The 23,056-nt window shown below is 42.0% G+C and overlaps 1 protein-coding gene across 9 annotated transcripts in view; it reads right to left on the bottom strand.

Annotated features, from left to right (window-relative positions):
• Positions 1-23,056, bottom strand: part of ANKRD6 (ankyrin repeat domain 6) — a 102,575-nt gene that overhangs the window by 10,857 nt on the left and 68,662 nt on the right. For 5 of the 9 annotated variants that reach the window (XM_071548750.1, XM_071548749.1, XM_071548747.1 and 2 more), the window contains exons 5-14: positions 17,199-17,297; positions 8,878-8,976; positions 8,272-8,370; positions 4,881-4,979; positions 3,845-3,943; positions 2,140-2,238; positions 1,828-1,905; positions 924-1,028; positions 561-698; positions 144-320 (exon numbers count right to left, since the gene is read on the bottom strand). In XM_071548750.1, the coding sequence (XP_071404851.1) occupies positions 144-320; positions 561-698; positions 924-1,028; positions 1,828-1,905; positions 2,140-2,238; positions 3,845-3,943; positions 4,881-4,979; positions 8,272-8,370; positions 8,878-8,976; positions 17,199-17,297 (1,092 nt within the window). Of the gene's footprint in view, positions 1-143; positions 321-560; positions 699-923; positions 1,029-1,827; positions 1,906-2,139; positions 2,239-3,844; positions 3,944-4,880; positions 4,980-8,271; positions 8,371-8,877; positions 8,977-14,509; positions 14,804-17,198; positions 17,298-23,056 lie in introns of those variants that run through there. The other 4 variants (XM_071548751.1, XM_071548743.1, XM_071548746.1 and 1 more) reach the window with 4 other exon arrangements.

Below are 23,056 nucleotides of genomic sequence, written 5' to 3'. Positions count from 1 at the left end.
AACAAGGAGAATGAATCCAGTCGTGATTTCCTGCCCCTGAGAGTGCAGTTAATTGAGCATATTTTCTCTCTGCTACCTAACTGTGCCCCAACTCCATGTGCTGCTCCCAGTGTCTCCCTCCGTGAGGGCAGTGGCCATCTCACCTGCATCACCTTCCCATCCTTTCCTCGGTAGAGCGTGTAGAGCTGGTAGGCTCGGACCTCATGGGGAGGGGGTGGAGAGGAGCAGTGATGTTTGCTTCTACGCTTAGGCACGTTATTTTGGGGCTGAGGGAGTGTCTGCTGATCAGCTGGGGAGATGGGGTCTGAGAGTGCTGAAACCTGCATAAAATACATACAATGTTTTCTTATTTATGAGCCTCCTGGAAAACTATTCCTGGTAGAAATGGGACAAAACCCTTTGGACAATTACAGCAAAATCTGGTTTTATCTGAAGACTATGTCTACCCCAGGAGCACAGTGGGGCTGCTGCCCTATGACTCACCAACACACCAAAGGGACACTACCTACTGCTCAAGAACTCTCTCTTCCCTCTCTCTGCTGTTTTAAACCTACTGATACCTTTTCCTTTGGCTTTTTCTTTTTGCTCTTCTTCCCTTTGGGACCTGGTGAGGTTGATCGAGGTTCATCCTTCAGATTGCTCTTCCTCTGCAGGGGCTGGTCACTGCTTGGTGTGTCAGCAGCTGAGATACTGCCCTGCTTGAAGCAAAGACAGGGAGTTCAGAGCAGTTGCAGAGATGGGGAAAAGGAGCTCTTTTGTCAAGTGCCCAGTTTTAAGCTGCTTTGCACATGGGAAGCTCTTTAGCAGCACAGCATGATAGCCTGCCCCATGTGCAAGTGATGGTTCCAATCAGACTGAGTCCTGATGGGTTTTAGTGACACTCCCTCCTCACAGCAGGTCCAGCTGGTAATGCCAGGATGTACCTTGCTCTGTACCACTTCATCCCGTGGCACTGACTGAGCTCGCCTCTCCTCCTTCAGTCTCTCTCTCTTTTTCCTCAGGCTTCTCCCACGGTTAAAACGCGAGACCTGAAGGCAGAGCACACTGTTACTCAGTGATGTCACGCTCTTTCCTACCACAAAAGACAAGTAATATAGCAGACTTTTTCCACATCTGTCTAAAGGGCAATGGATAAGGGAGAGTGCACTGCCAGATGGACACTGGTGGGCCAAGCAATGTGGGTGTTTATGGCTGTGAAAACACACCACCACTGACATCACTCTACTGGGACAATTTGCTGTCCCCTTGAGTGGTAAGCAACTCTTCCTGTGTCCTCCTGTGTTCTTGGGCTGGTAGGCAAGCCAAGCCCAGCCCTTTACATACAGAGGTGACAAGGAGGAGGAGGGAAGGGATCGTGCCTGGTCTCATGCCCTCCCACCTGTCTTCTGGCCAGAAGAGCATTGTAACATTTCATGCACAGCTGTGAAGTATAAACAGGACATTTTGTCCCCATTTCAAAGCACCTTCCATCTTGGGGATGGGACATGCCTGAGGCAGCCAGCAGAGTGACACAACCCAGGAGCTTCTGGGTACAGAGCAACTTTCTAACCTCTAGGCCACTGCAGGGAACAAGTGCCTCTGACTGCTCCATCCTCTGCTAGTCAGGACAGTGGGACCTCTGACAGCACTGAGGTTGAATCTGCACACATTGCTGGTCTTGGGGGCTGAAAGGCTCTGCATCAATAGACCTGAGACCAGCCCACAATGCCAACAGAAATGTAGGCACCTTTCACAGCACAAGATAAGGAGGAGGGAATGCAGCCTCCCAAGGTTAACTGGCCTCAGCTCCATGTGTATGTGTGTGTCGAGGAGAGACCAGTAACATACCTGTGAAGCTTTAGTGAGGAGGAGCGCAACTTCGGGGTTATTGTGCTGTCTGGCAACCTCTAGAGGGGTCTGACCTGCCTGAGAGAAAAAAACCCACCACTTCCTTAAAAATACAAGCTACTGGAAATGTAGAATTTTTCCAGCCAGGTTCAGGACATATTTTGTGCACAAGAATAAAGGGACTAACTGCTTTAATTTACCCAGATGTAATTCAATATTTAACAACCAAGTATTTTCTACCAAGCCTATGAAGAATTTTGAAGGGACTCTATATTAACATAAAATACCAAAGAAATTCCATGTCCTGCTTACATTGTTGACAACAGATGTATCAGCCCCTGCCTCCAACAACAGCTTCACCACCTTCCTGTGATTTAGAGCAGCAGCGACATGGAGTGCAGTATCCCCTGCCTGCAAGTCAGAAAACAGGAAACAAACTTGTGACACAAGTCCTTGGGTCTCACCTACAGAATTCACACCTTCCTAAAAGATTCTCAGAGGTTAAAAGACCTACGCTTATTGATGCAACAACTAAACTTAAATAAGGCCAGGTCAATAAAAAAATAAAAAAAAAAAAAGGTGAGTTGGGAGGAAACTGACAGGGGGGTGCAAGAAGCTACTTCAGCCTGTGTTTGAGAAATGCAGCTGGGGCACTGATGATCTGATTTAACTAAACCAAGGGATACATGATGTAGCTTGGAAACAGCCCAGCTCTATCTGCAGCAAATGGATATGACATCTGAGAGCAGAACCAGTTTTCCCACCACAACCTTGTCTTCTTTTTTTTCTCCTAGGTTTGATTATTTGGTGCACAGGTGGTCATGTATCAGATTACTCAAAAATAATCAGATAAATACCAGCAGCAAGATGGTTGGCATTCTCTTCACAAGATTCCTCCGGAAAAACAGATTTTGGAGCAATGCCAGGACACAATGCAGGTCCAGCACGAACACACTGCCCTGTTCTTGTCCTGGTGCAGTGAGGTGAAGATGGCTGTGATCAGATTTAAGCACTGGTAACAGAGCCAGCAGCTGTTCAAGGGAGACCCTACATGTGTATACAATGCCTTCCTGTCCCCCTTGCCTTGCATTTTGTCTTCGTAAACTTCAATTTCCTTGGAACTAGTGGCTATCTATTGCTTGCTGCTAACTTAGATGAGGCATATACCTAAATCAAATCATTGTATGTGCAAATATGGAAAAACTTCATGTAGTGCTGGGGAATGAAGGAAAAGGATGTCTCTCTGGGCCAGGTTCACAGTGGTTGATCCTAATATTCAGTAGTTCATTTTGCAAGTTAAAAAACTTATTTCCAAATAAAATTACATAGTGAATTTAGCATGCTGAATCCACTTTCTTTGCTGTAATATCTCATAACAAAGAAAGAAGATTGAAGGTACAGATCAGAAAACATCTTTATGATCTTCAACTACACATGGAAAATTTCCCAGGAATATGAGAAAATGTGGTTAAGTACCACATAATGTTTATTTAGCAGATTTAACACACTTTAATGTACTAAATTCATTCCCTTCTACCACCCAATAATGTTATGCTATAGGTACAGGAATCAATTACTTCTCTATAAAACAACTGTGGATGATTAATTCTAGGCTGGACTGATTATTATTTTGAATTTAGAGTATACCTTTTCTTCACTTTTATATCCTTTTAATTCCCCCTACTGCAAAATGCAGCAAAGTGAAGTATTTCAGCGGAATTCACATTTTTGTAGCATCTAAATGTCTGCAAGTTCTGCTTCACAATGTCTCTGTAATGGCCACAAGATCATTAAATCACCTCATAAATAAGCAGTGTTCTAAAGAAATTATGCAAATGCAATGGCAAAATAATAAACCACTGATATGCCATTACTTTAAGGCTCTTCTTAAAAGCTTAGGCGTTTGGTGGTATAGTGGAACATGGAATGAAGAGGGATTACTTGAGTAGGAATCCCTCCTCCCAACAACTGGCCATATGCAAAGGGCACAGAGTCACAATGAGGTTCATGCACTGACCTGGTTCTTTTCATGGACAGAACAGAAAGCACTGAGCAGCACCCTAATGATGGGCAAGTGATTATAACGAGCAGCCACATGCAGACATGTATCTCCTGCCTGCAAACAGAAACAAAGCTCTGAGCGTGTAATCACAGTGAGAAATCCTGCACTTGTCATGGTGTTTGGGGATGAAACAGTCCTACTAAACCAGAAAGAGCAGCAAGTACCACACACCTCCACTGAATAACTATGCTGTCTTCTCTGCAGTACAAAACCTGCTATTATGGATGGGAAAGTTTAGCAAGAGATGGGGTCAGGCAAGATGGGGGCATGAATTCATTAACCATTGATGAGAAATACTGGAATTATAAAATCCTGGTTTACTGTACTACAAACTTGACTTACATTTTCCATTAAGTCTGTTCTTCTGAACCATAAAACAATCTGATTTGGAATCTCAATTTGGGGGTTGCACATAATGCTGAAAATATGAGGAGTGGGAGCCAGAGCAGCATTCCCATGAGGGGTGGCACTTGTGCAGCTGTGACTGAGAGCAGAGGCCCACAGGTTTCCATTTCTGTGTGTCTCTGTCCACTTTGTTATCAAGCAGGGACAAAAACATCTGCCTTCCTTTGTAGATTGTTTTTTTTCCTATGTCAGTAAAGAATCATTATAAAATGGGAGGAAAGGTGACTGAAATTGAAGCCACTTTGAATCTACCTCATTTGACAGACTGACACACAATATATACAATCTGCAGGTCTGGAGACTTGCACCAGTCTGGCATAAAACCCCTTTAAATTTTCCATGTTTTTGAGAGAGGAGGCCTTTCGCAGAATTGCACAACAGGATATGGGTCAGGCTATCAGGACCCCAAAAGGCAGCAAAGACCAGCTGCCTTGATCTGTGCAACAGCAAAGCCATTTTGGCTTCTTCCTTTCCTGCTCAAGGGAGGAAAAAATCGCAAGTTAAAGCCTTTCTGAGAATTTCTACAAGCTTAAGCAATATAGCTAAAACCAAGTCACACAAAAATGAACATGTTTTCAAAACTCACATTATTTTTCAGGTCTGCTCGAGATCCTCCAAGTAACAAAACACGAGTACTCTGGGAATGGCTATTCTGGCAAGCCAGGTGAAGAGGTGTGTTACCTGCCTTAGAGAAATGCAGGAAAATATAAAAGGCATATTTAGAATTTGGTTATAAGCATTAAAAATAAAATCTCACAGGCCTTCCCACAAGAAGATCTACGCAGGGGTGGGAAAGTGTCACCGGTAGTTTCCCAAAGACAAGAGCTGAATGAATGTGGAGACTGAAATTCCCTCTTCATCCTGGCAATGGCTTAGCTGGGATATTGTAAAGGCAGAAATTGCACAGTCTTATGATATTTGCATTGGTCAAATCTGTTTGAAGGAAGCAAAGACTCTAAAAACTGTCTCATTCATTAATATCAAACAGTAATATCAAGTATTTAATTTAAAGAACTATAATGCTCGTGTTTTGGATTTCCCCCATGCATACACACAAAGAAACACTGCCATGGCACAGCACCTCTGATCTCAAGTGAGGCTGGCTGTGACTGCTGGAGGGTATTCGGCAGATGAGGGTACAACAACGCCTGTCTCCTTATGATTGTAACACAAACCAGCCCTAAGTCTGGCTGGGTCTGTAGGTGCTCTCACAGGGCATGATGCAGATTTTAGGTTATCAAGAAGCTTCAGAAAGTACATAAATCTCCAGCCAAGATGAGAAGAGAGGGCAGGGGGAAAGCCTCTCAGACTCCAGAGAATCACATGCTATGGTTCTTGAAAGAAGCCAACATGCAGTTTTTATGGACAGAAATCAAAGAACGTTTGCTTGTGTATAGTCTTTCTATCACTGTGAAGGATTTCATTGGTCTGACAAGTTTTTCTGGCAGCATTTGGCTTTTGTTTGCCTGAAAAAGTTTGGCTTTTGGGACCTAGAAATTAAATCACCTCAGGTAAAAAGGTTTTCCAGGCTTGATTATGTCCTTTAATTTGTTCCCCATGCTTTCAAAACACAGATCAAAGCTGCAGGGTTTGAATTACAAAAAGCCAACTCTTTATGTGGTCTTAGGTCTTCAGTCCCAGTTACAGACTATTTCAGACCTGACTATAGTCTCTAACTGTAGCAGACATGAAACTTTTGCTTCTCAGCTGGATTGCATTTAAGTGTCAATGTTTCCCTCCAGGGTTTATCTATAAAAAGGCTCTGCAATGCCTTTATCATTTGCTGTATTATTGGTAGGTTGAGCCTGGTGGGAAGGCAGAGAGGTCCTGTGCAGCAGGTGATGGGCAAGGACCTAAATGCTGGAAGAAGTCACAGTGCTGGTGCCAAGGCTCATCTGGCTCGAGTCCCATGGGGTGACAAATCTCTCACCAGCTTCTGCAGGAATGAGAGACGGTCCAAGCTGTACCACTCTGGGAATCTTCTTCACTGAAATGTACAGGCTGATGGGGGATCTAAAAAGAAGGTTACAGCTGATCTCACTGGATTATCTATCACAGCAATGGGTTTTATTAAGACAACTTGACTGAAAATAAACTGCATCTCCAGGGTGATTGCTGCACAGGATGAATACAGCTACCCAGCTGATATTAACAAGGAGTTACAGAAAATACAAAGTGAAATCCCTTCTGTCCTCTGCATCTTCACAGGGTTTGGCAAATCTAGCAGGCCATATCTGTCCCATCCAGGCAAAATCACACAATTCCCAGGTGTAAGTCAACAGCCCATGGAATGCTCCTGCACATGGCACTCAGCCCTGGCTGCCAGAAAAGCTGTCAGAATGATTATGCCTTGTCATCAGTAACATAAAAAGCTGAGAGACTAGAGAAACCATTTGGGGATTAAGTAGACTTAAGCTCTTCGTTTTTCTTGAAATCAAAAGGATAGAAGCATGCAAAAATCCCACATTTTTCAGCAGCTCCTGAAAATAGATCTTCTCCATTAGAAACCACCCAAAGAGTGAAATGCAAAGGGAGAGGATTGTGAGGGTAAGACATCAAAGGCCAGCACAGGAGTTGCTCACACAGTATTAAAGTTTTCCAGGCATATTTCAGCCATCAACCCTGCTGAGCCATTCTGTGCACATACTTTCCCAGAGAGGTTGTCTCCAGTTGACATACATTGGCTTGTTAGCTAAATCTTCTAATTCCCTGAGGCATCCAAGCATGCAGGATAACCAGACTTGCATCATAAGCCCACACCTTTGTACAGAAGGGAATGTATATACATAGACAAACATATCCAGGGATAGAAGTATAATCGTTCACAAGATTTTATAGTCTTGACTTTATAGTAAAGCATGGGAAGTTTTCTGAAGGACCTTTAATACAAATCTAGGGGGACATTACAGCAAAAATAACTACAGAAAATAAAAACTGGTAGTTGAAATAATATAAAAGAAGGAATATCAAATATAATATCAAAGATTGTGTAATTACAGACCATAAAGTCACCATAATTGTACAAACATATGGTTATATACTGCATATATACACATGCATATACAGAAACACTATGCCCAGGCAAAGTGCCTTTTTACTTTAAATCTTAGAGTTCAGCTAGCTGTCTCCTTTCTTCCCCAGCTCCTTTCAGTTGTAGTTTTAGAGACATGTTTACTAAAAAATGCCCAGAGATCCCATAAAGCCACCCCAAAGTTCTCTCGCCTGTAACGAAGGGCACAGTGCCAGCCCTGTGATCTGACCGACCCATCAGCACAGGGATCCAAACCCTGACTCCAGTCACACTGTAGGCTGCTACCACTATTTCCTAGACTATTCCATTAACTTCTGAGTTAGTGAATTGAAGTGTCACACAGTTATAACAATTAGAGTGGAACTAAACCCCGGTGCTTTGTTATTCTTTCCTCTAAATGTCTCTCAAGGTATTATAAATAACAAAAGGAATGTAATCCAGGTTCATTACAAGATTTTGGGAAGACTATGCTAATACGTTAGGAAGAACTTAGTAACAAAAGATACACCTTTTCTTTTTCCCCTCTCTGTGGCTTACATTTCTTTGGTTGTTTAATTTCTAGAAAAAACCCCCACATTTTCAATACCATTTTCCTATTAGTACAATTCATTTCCCTTTTAAATTGCACCAATCACAATGAATCTTGGTATAAATTAGAACACCATGGAGATTTCCACAGGAATGGCAGTGCTCCTCAGCTGTAATTAATGTATCATTCAACGCGCTATTGAGTCTGTCCTGCATCAGCTGTCAAAATATGAATTTCCTAATGCCTGTGGATGAACCATCCAGGCGTGTTAAATGCCAAAAAAAAAAAGAAAAAAGAAAAAAATCCCACTAGGAGTTGGCTCCCCACCTGCTGAGAAATGCCATGACCAGAAACCTCCAGTTCCAAGAATCAGCCACCTTACACCAGAACTGAAAGCTCCCACTGCATGGGTCTCACCTTGTTCTTGGCAAGAACGTTGGCTCCTGCTTTAACAAGCACTTTGGCAGACTGACTGAATCCATGCCAACAAGCTTCATGAAGAGCAGTGTTCCCATCCTGAGGAGCACACACACAAGAGAAGGTTATGTGCTGTATAACCTGCTCTCTTAAAAACATATTTTCCTTTTCTACTAGCTTATTTTCTATTTTATTTTTAGAAGAGGGCAAAAGTAGTGTTATTTCTTTTGTCTGAAATGTGAAATGAGTTATATTTGTTCCCAAACTAAACTTAAAACCTGGGATTCTCAAGTTGCTGAGATAATAACGGGAAACTGTGCAGTGTTTTGCATAGGGCATAGTATGGTTGTACATTCCTTTAACTCATCCCCTAATGAGCTGAAAACAGACTCTTAAACCATCAGCCTAATATAAAAACATAACTGAATCAGCAATTTATATTAAAGAGATGGTACAGCTTTTTTTTTTTTTAAATCTAACTGTTGCAATTACTTTAGAAGCACCAGACACTTAGTCAGGAGGATAAACTCTAACTTTCCACCTGAGACCTTAATATTACTGGTTGGCAAGGCTGCCATTCCACAGGGCCTTGATTTTGCCTGTTACCTTGTCTTGTCTGTCCAAAGCACACCCCTCTTGAATCAGAGTTGCTATGATATCAGTGTTCCCCACCACTGCAGCCCGGTGCAATGCTGTCTGATCACCCTGCAAAAAGAAGCAAATTTGTAATTGGTACCATTCCCACCTTATTTTGACTCAATGCAAGTGCAGGCAACATACACAGGGGCTGCATCTTCAACACACATACTGTTTAAATCCAAGCTGCCTTTGAAACCAGTCTCTGCAAACAACTACCATCAAAGTTTCCAAGATCAGTGAAGCAATTGAAAGTATCAAACCAACTGTTTACAGAATTTTGCAAGTCATCACAATCCCATATACAGCGCAGAAGCATTTGAAAACTATGGTGGTATTAGAAGTCAGTGAATCAAACACATTGGGCACTACGTGTCTAACAGTCAACCAAATCTGAAGGGAACTAAAGGGAATTACAGGCTGTCGTAATTCATCATAATCATCCTCCAGTACTTACACTAACTGGATAAGGCTCTCCTGTTTTGGCTCTGATTGCTCCATCAGCCCTGCTTAGGATAAGGAGCATGAGATGAGATCAGTCTCTTCAGCACCTCTGATGAATTTACCAATTAGTGCTAAGAGTAGAGGCAACTTTACAACGAGTACCACAACTGCAAGACCATCCACTTGTTTCCCTCAAGCAATTGAGTCATCTTGAGGTCCAAACAACCTTCATTTCTCATTGACCTGCCATGTAGCAGCAACAACCAAGTTTCTTACATCAGTTTATTTCCTTTATGGCCCAGTTTTCCAAAGGAATGATGCCAATGTTGTCATCTTGTCTGACTGCCCATCTATCTCCCCTCTTAACAACTGCTGAACTCATTCGCTGACCTGGAGAGCCCAAGATTAATTTTCTATAAGCCTTTCAGGAACTGAAAACTAGGGAAATGCAAAACACTGGACCTGCCCAATGGGGGTTATCTATAATTTTTATGTGCATGTTAGCGAGGCCCTGATAAACACAGGAGAAGAGAAGGATTTATGCAGCAGCATGTTGGGATGTAAGACACCGATCGATAGGAAAATGAGCTGCAGTAATTCCACTGCTGCCACAACAACTGGCCTTGGCTTTCCTTTGAAGTCAGTTTGAAACCACAACGCTGGAGCACAGTCTGAGCCCAGGAACAAAGACAGGCTTCAAAGCTGCACACAACCTTTTTTTTATGAATAGACGGAGTAGGAATCCAATCCACTTCTGCCCATCTAGATAATAGTCACCACAAACACACACAAGGCAGAGATATGCCATGTATCTGAGGAAAAAAGGCTAGCAGGAAGCCAGTCCTAAATAGATACAAAATTTCTCTGCTATAAAGCATATTATATTATATTATACTGTACACTAAAACTAGAGGATTTTTTGTATTTTCTGTTCTACAGTCTCAAAGTCTTTATAAAACCAACTAGTTTGAATAATTTGTTCTCAAAGGTAATTAACAGCTTACTTAAAAATTGTTCTTGATGGGGTTCTTTTGTGCTAATGTCATCAAAATAGTTATTAATCTACCCTTAAAAAATGAGCATTGCCAACTACAATCTTTCAGGAACTGCCACCAGTAAATAATTAAATTTACTAAGATATATAAATATAAATGTCTTATAGTCATGAAGTTGTTTTCTTAAAAATTGTGTTGAATGCCCTTTTTTAAAAATTGCTGTCTATACTTTGTCTCTAGAGGCTAAATACTTTTACTTTTGTTCTTGTGACTGGAAATGCATTTTAAGAGAATGTGAACAAAGACAGTAATGGTTCCAAAAAGTGGGACTTTCAGAAAAGCACAAAGTATTGGAAAACTGAGAGCATTGCAAGTTCTCTGAACTTGTGTACTTGTTCCATAATAAAAGACAATCAAAATGTTATGGAAAATGTCCAGATTATACCATCTCACAGGTACAAGTGTCAAATAGTTACCAGTAACTACAACTACATGGAAATCTGCTTGCCAATAAGCTGAGGAAGAACTTAATACCCTTTTTGATAATGTATGGCATTGGTGACTGGCACTGCTACTGCTATGGCAGCAATGGGTAATGTGGACAGGGCAAAAATCATTTTATCTATCACAAAGTGGAAAGCAACCCACCAGCCTACCCCTGCCAACTGGTATTGCTGTGCCAGCAAAACTACAGAAGATATTCTAAAACCGACTAAAACAAGATGGCAACTGCCATTGCAGTGAATAGAGTTTCAACAATGAATGGCTGGTTTCTGTCTCTTTACACTCTGGGAAATTATTGTGGAGAAGACTAAAGTGGGGGCAGGAAGGGGTTGCACTGCATTTAGTTTGTGATTAAGGACCTTCTCCATAGGTCAGTTTAAATCAAAACTCTTTCTGTAATTAGCCCAACCCCATCACAGTAATTGCAGTGAGGTCAAAGCCATTCAGCTTTTTGAAGTTTGTTTATATTATAGCTACTTTTAACTGCATGTCATTTAATTTCAAAACAAACATATTTGTTCATTTGGAAAGTGGGAAGAACACCTCACTATTGCAAGAGCAGGTCTTCCTTGGAGAGCTCAACTTGTATGCTGGGGTTCCATTTACCTGGGATGCAGAGCAGCACTGGGACATCTTCAGCCATGCCTGAGTTTTGCCCCATACCATATTCTGGTCCCCAAAATGGAAGCCCAGGTAGGTGAAGGGATACAAGTTCCTCAAATGGCTCAGGTGCCTCCTGTCCAAGGTGTGGGCTTTGGTGCTGACAACTGCCCCATACAAGCATGGGGAGAGCCAAGCATCTAAGAGGAAGATCCAACCCACACCCTGACTGGGAAAAACAAATACCTTATCCCTATAGCAGGGACTGTCAAATGATATCTCAAACCCTGTTTCACCAACTGAGGCATCTCCCAGTGAAGACATGACATGTATCAATGCCCTAGTGAAGGTCTGTCCCTACCATCCCCAGGTCCCTTTGCCAGCAGAACAGAGCAGGACCCAGTTGACTGGTCCCTTGGACCTCAGCACAATCATTAACCTTAAACTGCTTAAGGTGCTGTGAAAGCTGAACCACCAGATTGCAATGGCCTCTGTGTGAGTCACTGAGCAACCCAGACATAGATGGTGTAGCCCACCTATAAATAACGCTGCCTGCACTGCTGCACTCTAACCTGTCTTGCCTCCCCTTCAGCAGTGGAGCAAATCCCTACCTCACCATTTATGGAGTCAGAGAAAAAAGATATATTTTTTCACAGCATGAATTTTCACACAGTGTAATCACCGACTTGTGTATCTTTTATTAATTGCTAAAATAACTATCTCTGAAAGCACTCATCAGATTTCTGCTTTTAGCAAGGCATTAGGGTGCTCTTCCAGAGGCTCAGAGAGCAATTATTGCAGTAAATGTGTATTAACTGTCCAGACTATTATGTTGGGCACAATTTATGATCCTATTTGCAAGAGATTTATGCCTTGGGAACAGACTGCAGATCAGTAGGAATGAACAGGGATAACTCCGGTGCCGTGTCACACAAACATGACCTTGACAGAAAACAGTCTGCCTAAATGCAGATGTGGGCCCAAAGCCAAAAAGAATTAAGTGAGACTTGATAGAAATAAGGCACTAAGGACTACACTGGTGAATCTTAAACCCCCTTTCTCAGACTCTGCCTAGCCCTGAAGGCAACTCAAACTCATTCCACTCCAATGCCCTGGACATCTAAGCTTACAACACTGCCACAGGGCACTGCAGTCATGGTGGCACCACACAGCCTTGCCCTGACACAGTCCCTAACACAGATGTCTCTCCTCCTCTCTCTCACCCTTTGAGTGCTCTCCTGCCATGCTTGCTGGAAGAAGCTCTGTGCATGTTGAAGGTACACCCACCAACCTTTGAAATGGAACCAGTGAAGGAAGAGGCCACTGACTCTTCTGCAGCAGCCCAGAGGTTACAGTACTCGCCCAGTTTGTCTTGCTGTGACAGCACTGCAGTGTTGAAAGTGCTCCACTTTTAAGAAAAATCTTAGTATTCAGTGAGATAGAGAGAGGAAGATACGGGGAGGCTGGGATAGAAATCTGCACCCCCTGATGCAGAGGATGCAGTACTGCACTCCTGAGTTACACTTGTGACAGAGCTGTCACACAGCAGCAGGTCAGTTTCCAAACGAAATTTCTCTCTTTATAGAGAGCTTAAACACCTGCTGTCAGGAGAGGTTACAGGTTGGGAATCCTGAAGAAAGGCAGATACTTAAATCTTGACTTCTCCATGACTTTGGCATTAGTACTTCTGTGTTGGCTAGGCTGGTAGCATTTACTCAGTGTCGTGTTGTTTGCAACTACCTCCTTGACTAACTTAAAAAGAGTGGATGCAACTACTGGGACCAGGCATCTGGAAACTGGACAGGAATCGATTTTACATCTGAAGTTCACCCCAGGGGAAATGAAACAATACAAGGGACTTACAAAACTGTTTCAGGTGGACTTTTGCACAGCTCTCCTGGTTTACTGAAGTCTCTCTATCAGACTCTACTGCCCAGAATTAGTGAGATTTGGTTTACACTAGTTTGTATACAAGCTACATTTTCCTTTCTCTGATTTAAAAAAACAACCTATAACCACCATATTGTGTTCTTCTGCACACTCCTGTTCTCCAGAGCATCCATCAGTTGTACAATCTGCTTTAAAGCCCTTCTCCAGTGTCACATTTTGCGTGCTTGCTGTCAGTCTATGTTTGCAGAAATCAATAGACTGTCTTACTACTGGAGAATTGCACCAAAATCATAGAATTATAGAATGGTTTGGGTTGAAAGGGACTGTAAAGGTCATCGAGCCCAACCTCAGTGGCATGGGCAGGGACACCTTCCACTACACCATGCTGCTCAAAGCCCCATCCAGCCTGACGTTGAACACTCCCAGGGATAGGGCATCCACAACTCTGACCAACCAAAACATAAACAACCAAAATAACCAGCAAAACCTCGTGGCTTCAATGCCTGATACAAAGTGCTGGATGGCACTTGCAAAGTCATATACTATAAAATCAAGCCACTAAATTCACAGTAGATATATCAAAATATTCTAAAGTTAAAATATAACCAAGTGTTAAATACTCACAGGAGCATACAAGCATATGTGGATACTCTGAAGCAACTCTACACAAAGGCAACTGAATATGCCATCATGTTTCTCAGGGTCTCTGTGCTGCTCATCATCACACACTGTTCACTCTGAACAGTAAATGATGATGAATGACCAGCAGAAGTGATCAAGGCATGAAAAATAATCATGAACAAAACAAATTACAGTCTAAATGAAATGAGAGCACAGGAATAAGACACTTCATATACTTTCATTCAGCTAGAAATGATCCCGAACCCTGGGCTATTGTTCCATTTGAAACTAATTTTCTGCTTCTTAAACTGAAGCTTCCAGAAGGGAAGTTCTGGAGTCTCGACCTTTGTTTTAGATCAACTTGTTTTTGCAGTTAGATTTCCAGAGAGTGTGTTCAGGGCAGGGAAGGGGATGCAGAGCGCCCAGTGCAAAGCCAGCCATGCAGCGCCACAGAGCCCGGCTGTGCCGGACTGCCAGGACAAGGTTTCGCAGCATGCACCGTGCAAGGCGTCAGGCTCAAGACAGCGTGGATAAGTGAGAGTTCTAACCTCCTTCTCTCTCTCTGATCTTCTAGGTTCCTTCCTAGCCTTTCTCTTCTGGTTTCTCTTATTTTTTTCATCCTTGATTTCCTTCACCGGGACAACTTTCTCCTTGACTATTTCTGAGGTGTGTGCTGTGTGGATACTCATTGACCATTCAGAGATGGCATTGGGATCCCAGTAAGAGTTTTCAGGATTGGCAGGGAGAAGGAAGGAGTTAGCTCCCGGGGTGGCGTACTCTAATGAGCTGGACTCCACTGGCTGAAATTCATAATAATCCCACTCCAGGCCACTGGAGGTCATTCTTCAACTAATTCTTATGGCTCCTACTGTATTTAAAGAATGTATCTGTAGAACATGAAGGGAGAATTTTAATCTCTCCACAACAGTTAGCAACTTTTAAGTTTCTGCTTACCATGTGGCAAATTAAAAGTTAGTCTTGAATTTTTTTCAAAACTCCAAAATAAAGTGTCTAGGTTTCTTTTGTTATTTAGAAAAATAAAATGTAGATCATATATTTGGATTTTTGTGTTATCACAACAATGACACAGAACAAAATCAACAAAATAATTTACTTTTCAAACAAATGTTGTACTTCCCATTCTCACAAGCATTTTTGTATCTGAACCTAAATCTGTATTTTTGAAAAACAGCAACTAAACGGACAGATGTCAATCAACACTTGAAACTAATATGCCTTCACTGCCACATAAGCACACATTAAAAGTGACAGAAGGCATAATCAATAGATTGCAACTAAAAGAGACTATGAACATACCCTGTGGGGCATAGACTGTAAAAATGAATTACACATGGAGAAACGATAAATAGAGAACTTTCTTTGAAGACCTATGTAAAAGGAAAGCAGAAATATTTTAGTTAATACCTATCACAAGCAAAAATCTTCATTTGGTGTTTTAGACTTCCTCCTCCTACAAGCCAAATCCAAACACACCCACTGAGACTCAGCAACTCCTGAGGCTCTCCTCAATCCCAACCAAATTACTAGTACTAAATACAAAGCTAAAAATCAAAATACATTTTAATGAAACAGAATCTATGAATTCAGCATGCATCTATTCTGTTCATATTAATCACCACATTTTGAGGCAGAATCCAGCTGTCATGAGCAAAGCCCCTGAGGAGTTTGCAAGACAAGTGAAATAGGTCTTCTACTAGCTGAATATTTCTACAAGTGCAAGACTCTTCACTGGCCTGAAATGACGATAAACATTGATTTACTGTTTTTCCATTACAGCTATCAGGTTTACATATAAGCAGCCTAGATTTTATTCCTAGATGATTAAAAATAATAAACCAGACTTACTCAAAAAGCAGTTTTCACAGAAAACCAGTTGGACCAAACCAGTGGAAGCCTTGCTTTCTTAAAGCAGTAACTTGCTTTTCTCAGGAAAACTGACTGTACTTGTAAAGTACCTGCAATTCTCCTTGGAATACCTGATGAATCATTTTTGCTGGGAGAAGTAAAAAAACATTCCCAGGATACATCTGAATAAACTTATACTCCCATTACACTCACAAATCTATTCCATTTCACAGATGGGCACAGCAAGAGAATAAGAAGTGCAGGAAGCAAATTTTCTTCCTAGAAAAACAAGTTTCCCTGTGAAAAGCTGGCCACATCAGTACCGCAGTCCTAAGCTTGTCAGACAGGCTGTTCGTGTGTCACAGGCAATCAGCTACTCATGCAGCGAAAGAAACAAGCTTTCCAATTTCTACATATTTACCTCTCTAGATGCAAACAAATGCCTACGGAGATTTTCAAAAGACATCTAGAAACTTCCAGTATCCTTCTAATAATCATACAGATGCCTCTACTAATCACATTTGGACCTTTAACTCCTTTGAAGACTTTCCACCTTTACAGGGGGAAGCAACCCTTCCTCAAAGTTGTTCCCGCTTGCCATCAGAAGCTAGCAATTAATCTGAAGAAATCATGGTTATTCAAATGCTGTTTCACATTTCAGTCTACATCATTTTTCATCAGAGTGAGGTAACTAAAACCACATTACCAGTCACTGTAATGTGCTTCAAAACCTGTTTCAAAATTAGAACTACTCTTACAGAAACCTAAGAATTCCAGTAACTTACATATTTTTTTCCAAATGAAAACGAGCTACCATTCGCTGAAAGTTGTTTTAATTGTGCTGATGCTTCACCACCCAACAGCTTCACAGATGTGACCACCTCCACACCACATGTGGCTGCCAACAGGACAATCTCCCTGTGGCACTGCACAGGGCTCTGGGCAGCTGCTCAATACTTTAGATGCTGAGGGATGCGCCTACACAAAATGCATCTCTCATTTCAGGCCAGCATCACAACCTGACATCCTTCAGTGGGTTACCACAGAGTACAATGAACTCCTAGAGCATTTCTACAAGAAGTGGCAGTGACGACTCTCACTGCTACTCACACCCACCTGGCACAACCAGAGCTCTTATAAAGCTCTGCTGCTTGAGCAAGAGGACCAAGCTATTCATTGAAAACCACCATGCTTTATATCATCTCCCATGCAGTTTTGCATCTCCAAATTAGAGGGTACATCTCTGAATTAGAAAATAGAAAGACAGATTTTGCTTTCATTTAATTCTACTTCAAAGAATTGAAGGTCTACTGTTATTTGCAAATCCCCTTTTTCCCCTCCACCAGAAGCAAGAAAGTTGTATCTACTTACATCGTCCTGAATATCCAGGTCACACCCTGCCTTCAACAAAATCTGGACAACGTGGAGATGACCCTTGTGGGCAGCAAGATGCAGGGGGGTCCGGCCATGCTATGAATGAGAAGAAAGTAATAATACCTTAGGGTGAATTTTTATACATGGCAGTTATATAGAATTTTATCTGCTCTTTATCATTCTTCCATTTGTACCTCACTCTCTGAAACCTACAATAGCAGCAACTGACATACATTAGTGTGTCAAAGGCTCTACGTTAGTTTTGTGTATGATGAAAACTCCTCCTCCCCCTTCTGCAACATTTCAGTTTATCTTGATGATACTCTACAAAAGGGATATCACATTCCCATAACGGTACTTCTTTACAAATTCATATCCGGCGCTGTGTCCATGCCTAAGCAGAACTCATGACCCTTTTGTTTCTGTCCCTCTAGAGCACAGAATTGTCAATCACTTTCAACCTTCCCTCTGTACAGCAGAGTTGCAATAGCAGGCTAATTTATTTACTGTAATGGGCACCATCTTTGTGACAGAGACAAGAATTACTGAACTGTTGTGCATGACAGATGCTCAAATGAAAAGGAATGGAAGACTTGTAAGACTTGTAGTCACACCAATGACTTCATGTGTATAATAAACAACTCCATTTTGCTAAAGATCTGTCATTTTGTATACAATACTTATTTTTAAACATTACTTCTCTCTCAAATCTCAACATGGAAACTGAATGAAACACCTTAAGGTCCGTTAAACAGCAACACTCTAAAACTGTTAATTGCAGATTATTTAATTACAGTTAAGAAAACAGTGTTCCAGCCATTGCTAAATTCACAAAATATCTTCACAAAGAATGATGTTTTTTCTACTAGGCATTTTATGAGATAAAGGAGAGTCATATTACTCTTCACCTCTATCTATTATATATCTATTACTTCATTACCGGTGCTATTGTCTATTTTTCTACCCAATGACTTACCCTGGAAAGGAAGCTAAACAGCCCTAAGATATCACCTACAGAAGGAGCAAACAATTTAAAGCTGTCTGACTACTAGTGACCTGAAGTAAGCAGAAGGCAACCTCAGTACTCTGAGGTTTTTGGCAACTTCTACAGTGAGAAAACCACTTCAAGTAAATAATAAAGCAAGCTCAAGATGGGATTGTTTTCATACAGTGACTCCTACATGCACATAGCTGGTAAAACCGTGGTAACTCAGCCTCTTCAGATCAAAAAGGAAAAACAGTGCTGGAATCCACAGAATGGCTGGGGACAAAATGCCTGTGTCATTTCTCATCAAAAACACTAAGTGTTGATTAATTGTCCTACATTATTGATTGGAAAGGCCAGATCTAAGGGCAAAGTCCTCACCCACTCTGACACGTGGGTCTCTCAAAACTCAAACCTTGTCTCCTGTTAGCAGCTGCAGTTGTTCCCACGTGGGAAACTTCCATTCCTGTTTTGCTGAAGGTGTGGCAGGGGTTCTCCTTCAGCTGCCACCAGTGCCCCTGGGTACCATCCACCCTGCTCCTGGGTACCTCTTGCTCCATCTGGTTGCAGTCCCTATAAATGCCTGTCCCTACACTCAAGGGCACTGAGCTGCACCAACCATACTTCCTTCTCCATCAGCCTGGAGGAGAGACAGGGCTGTGTTGCTGTTCCAGGTAACTCCATAGCAGGAGACATAAAAGGCCCCAGAAAACATAGGGGAATAAAAAAGGGGAAAAAAGTGGGGGGAGAGGGAAAAGGAAAAAAAAAAAAAAGAAAAAGAACCCCAAATGGCATATCATTCCCAGCTACGAACAATATGTTTGGATTATGAGTATGTGCTCCAGCACATTCAGATTTATGGGTCCTGACTTTCTACATTACTTAATGCCAATAAGTAAATCACCTAATCCAGGCATCTATCTCATTTCCCGGCAGGTTATTAATATATCATGAAAACAATTTATAGAAATCTGTGCATGAAGCAGGAAAAGTCCCAAAGAAACACAGCTTGAAGCCAGCTCATGTACTTTAAAAGGGAAACTGTCAACAACTTGAGTATATCCCAGCAGGGAAACTTTCTGATAAGATAACAAGAGCTAATCACTGAAAAAATGCTGACATGCAGCCAAAGGTACTATGTTAAAAGTAAACTATGAAAGCAGAATGGGCGTTTATATGAATACCAGGGACATGTTTTCCTCAACCATCACACCTTCCTAGGCAATTGCAAGACAGACCACGCCTGCTGGCAGGGCACAAGCATAAGAAAAGCTTGCAAAACCTCAGAAGATTCAGATCACATGACCTTCACCCGCCCATTCAGTGCCTTAAGGCACATTAAAATAAAGCTGCCCTGGAGAATGGGCTTGTCCCAAGGAGGCTGCCCTCACCCCAGGGAGCACCACCTTCTCCTGTTACTGGGACCTAGCTGACAGGAAATGGGTGCTGGAGGAGGAGAGGGCACTTGCTGGAAGAGGCCACTGCAGGGCCAGGGAGAGCTGCAAGCAAGGGTTCCCTGGCTGTTCCTGTTACTCAGTGAACAGAGATTCATGTTAACTGTGTATTTCCCCAGTGGTCATCCCCAAAGCATTCAAAAGCTTCATCCAGGTCCCTAAAGCTCAGGGGTTTGTTTATAAAAACATTAAAAAATGGAGCTGAAAGACTAAAGTATCATTTTTATTCTAGAGGGTTTTTGTGTTTCAGATTCTCTATTCATAAAAACAGGTTCAAGGGCAATTGACCTGCTGGAGGTCCCTAGAGAGTTCCTTCAGTAGCCAGAGTTTTTTGCACACCTGTAATCCTTGAGTTCTTTCCACTTTAAAGGGATACTATAGACAAAAACTGTGACACTACTACCTAGGACAGGACAGTGGGAAAGAGGATCAATTCCAGCACATTACACTAATTAGAGGCTCAGGCTTTTGGAAGAGTGCTCATCATCTCAAGATTAATCAACTCTGCAAGAACTATCAATGCCAGATTTTCTTTTTCTTCCCAGTAACATGAAAATGACAGCAGAGATGGGTTGTACAACACTGAAAAAAACATTCCCACCCATTTCCCCATAAAACATATATACACACAGAGGTATGTACATGCATATGCACGCACACACCAATCCAGAACAAACTGTGAGGAAGAGACAAGGACTTTGGGTGCCCCTCGTGCTGTGAATACAAACTTGGAGCACAGCAAGCTTTGGAGAGAAACATTGAATAAGTCCATGCCACTGCAGCGACAGGCAGGGCTGCTCTCTCCTTCATGGCTAGAAGTCAAACCAACGGCCCACCAAGTTCTTCTCTCACAGCAATGCATCCTACCCAAAATATATAGGTGGAAGAGAGATGAAGGCAGACAGTCAAATCTCTCTCTCTGTGTTTCCTCTAGAAAGATATTTTGCGCTCAGTGCTGCAGCACCAAAGAGGTGGTTTATCTGAATACACACGAGGGTCCTAGAGGGAGAGGAAACAGATGCAAACGAGAGTGTCTCCCAGATGCTCATTGGAAGGAAACAACACTAAATGCAGGCACTGCTCAACATGCAGACTACTGACTTAAAAGCTTGTAAGCAAAGCCAAATATGAACTGTTATGGTTTGGGGATTATTACAAACACAAATGAGAGACTGCTACAACTTGGGATTAATGAACCAATAAAGCAGTCATTCATATGTTAAAAAAAAAACACCGCAATTTGGACTTCTATTCAAATGTAAACAATTGCTTCATCAGGCAACAAATCATACAAATGGTCCCGTCACGGACTTATTGACAAAATAAATGGGACCTATTGGACTAAGACTGCAACTTCCAACCACTGTGACTCACTGCTGTTGCTGTGGGGCGCATTAGGCTGCAGACAAGCACTGAACAGCCACATGGATTTCAGCTGTAAAATGCAAGGGCAGGTTTTTGTTTACATTTAATCTGTATTCTGACTTCCAGACACTGACAGGCAGCTGTCGATACACACTATTTAAGAGCAGAATTTTCGTAACAGTAGCTGCTAGTATATGCACTCCACAACCAAACCATACAGCAGGACCTTAACACCCCAAGCTACATGATCTTTCCCTGTGTTTATGTATGAGTAGTTACTTTATGCAAGTACATTCAGTTCTCCATCTCACCCTGCTCTTGTGATGCACAAGGACTGTTATTTATTCATCCATTCTGCACTCACATGAAAACATGCCTATCCACATTTTATTGGAAGGCTTGAAAGCAAAATCCAAGTCTTGTCACATTGTTCACACTGATGATTTGTTAGGCTGTTCTCCATTAATAACCTGCTCAATCAAGTCAATAGAAAGTTTCCCATTGACCTCAACTGGATTTAACCAAGTCCCTAAATATTTGCTAGTCCCTTTTCATTTATCTTTATTTATTGTTTAAAACAGACACAAATAGCTTTTCAAACTGAAGGAGTGCAAAAATGTGAAAGCACCACAATACATTTCTTTTTTTTGTTTCTGTCTTAACTCAAAAAAAAGAAGAAACCAAGAGACTACCTTAAAGACCCAGCATGCTCTAAAGTTTAGGCTTGACGTACCCCAGTATTACTAAAGTGTTGCCATGTGGCATGCTCGTAACATGACTAGTTCAAAAGTTAAGCAAATAGAATCACTGGATCAAAACAGAAGTACTATATTTTGCATTTCCTTGAGGCTTTTTTTCTGAGTTATCATCCTTTCTCTGCAGAATTCAGTTTTATAGCTATCTTAATGCTATGTCCTGCAGAAAAGCTACATTCTGCTTCTCTTTTAAAAAATACTCATAAAACCCGTGGCACTACAGAAATTACACTGAAAGTGCCTGTGCTACCTTTATGATTTCTTCTGTCAATCTTTTCTGTGTTTACCAGAGAAGTGGAGCACTCCCCTCTGTGTGCTTGCTAATACACAGCTTTTTCTGGCCCTATTAAGTATTCCTATTGAATGCTACACCCTGTGCTGCAACCCCCCCTGGGAAATCCAACACCCAATAACACTTTGTTTTGGTGAGATATAGCAGAGAGGTTCAGACCTGGATATTTCAGCTCCAGACATGGAGCAAGCCCACGTTAAGGGCTGCTTTTCCCCCAGAAACTGCCTTGTTTCAGTCAGGCATTTTTGGGATGCACCAGAAACAGATGCCTGGAAGGTGAAATCCCACTTCTCTCCATCCTCCAGGCAGCACTGGAGAACAAGACGAAGAGAAGAGCTGACCTGATCTGAGAGGTCACTATCGCTGCTCCTCCTGTGCCATTCCTAGTAGTCCACAGCCCTCTCCCTAATCTATCTCAGTGCACAAAATAAAAAGAAAAATAACCCAGGAAAACGACAATAACATTCTGGGAGTACATCAAGATCAGGTCAGCAAAAATCCCAGTGCTTTTGTGTCAAAGACGCAGCTGTCAATAATGTCACTGAAAGAGAGCTCTGCTACAAAAGGACTGAAAGAAGGGACCGACTTTCTTGCTTGGAAGAAAAGACTGAATTATACCAGGCTCAGTACTTAGTTTTCCAGGTTTTGCAGTTTATTCACTGAAGTACTTGCCTGTTGAGTTAGCCAATATGTATGATCAGTTGTTCAGAGTACTTTTTGGCCATTTAATAAAGAAAACAGCTATATATTTGAACAACATCAAACAAAAAGGCATAAAAATGGAAATTATCTCTTTGTTCTATTGAGCAGAGCAGCAACAGATCACCCTGACTGAGGAGGTGCCCTATGAGAAGAGCAGTGCCGTGAAGCCTCTGCTGAGCAGCACACCTTCTCACTCACAGCTCTGTGTGGCTGGTGGCAGAGGTCACCGCACCAGGACAGGGGCTCAGTGCATGTACAGTGCAGTGCCACAACCCCTCACCCACTGCAGGCTCCCTGATGTC

This window comes from Pithys albifrons, chromosome 2 (assembly GCF_047495875.1).
Source record: "Pithys albifrons albifrons isolate INPA30051 chromosome 2, PitAlb_v1, whole genome shotgun sequence".
Classification (NCBI taxonomy): domain Eukaryota; kingdom Metazoa; phylum Chordata; class Aves; order Passeriformes; family Thamnophilidae; genus Pithys; species Pithys albifrons.
Note: the sequence above shows the minus strand (reverse complement) of the source record. Positions and strands in the feature narration are given on the sequence as shown.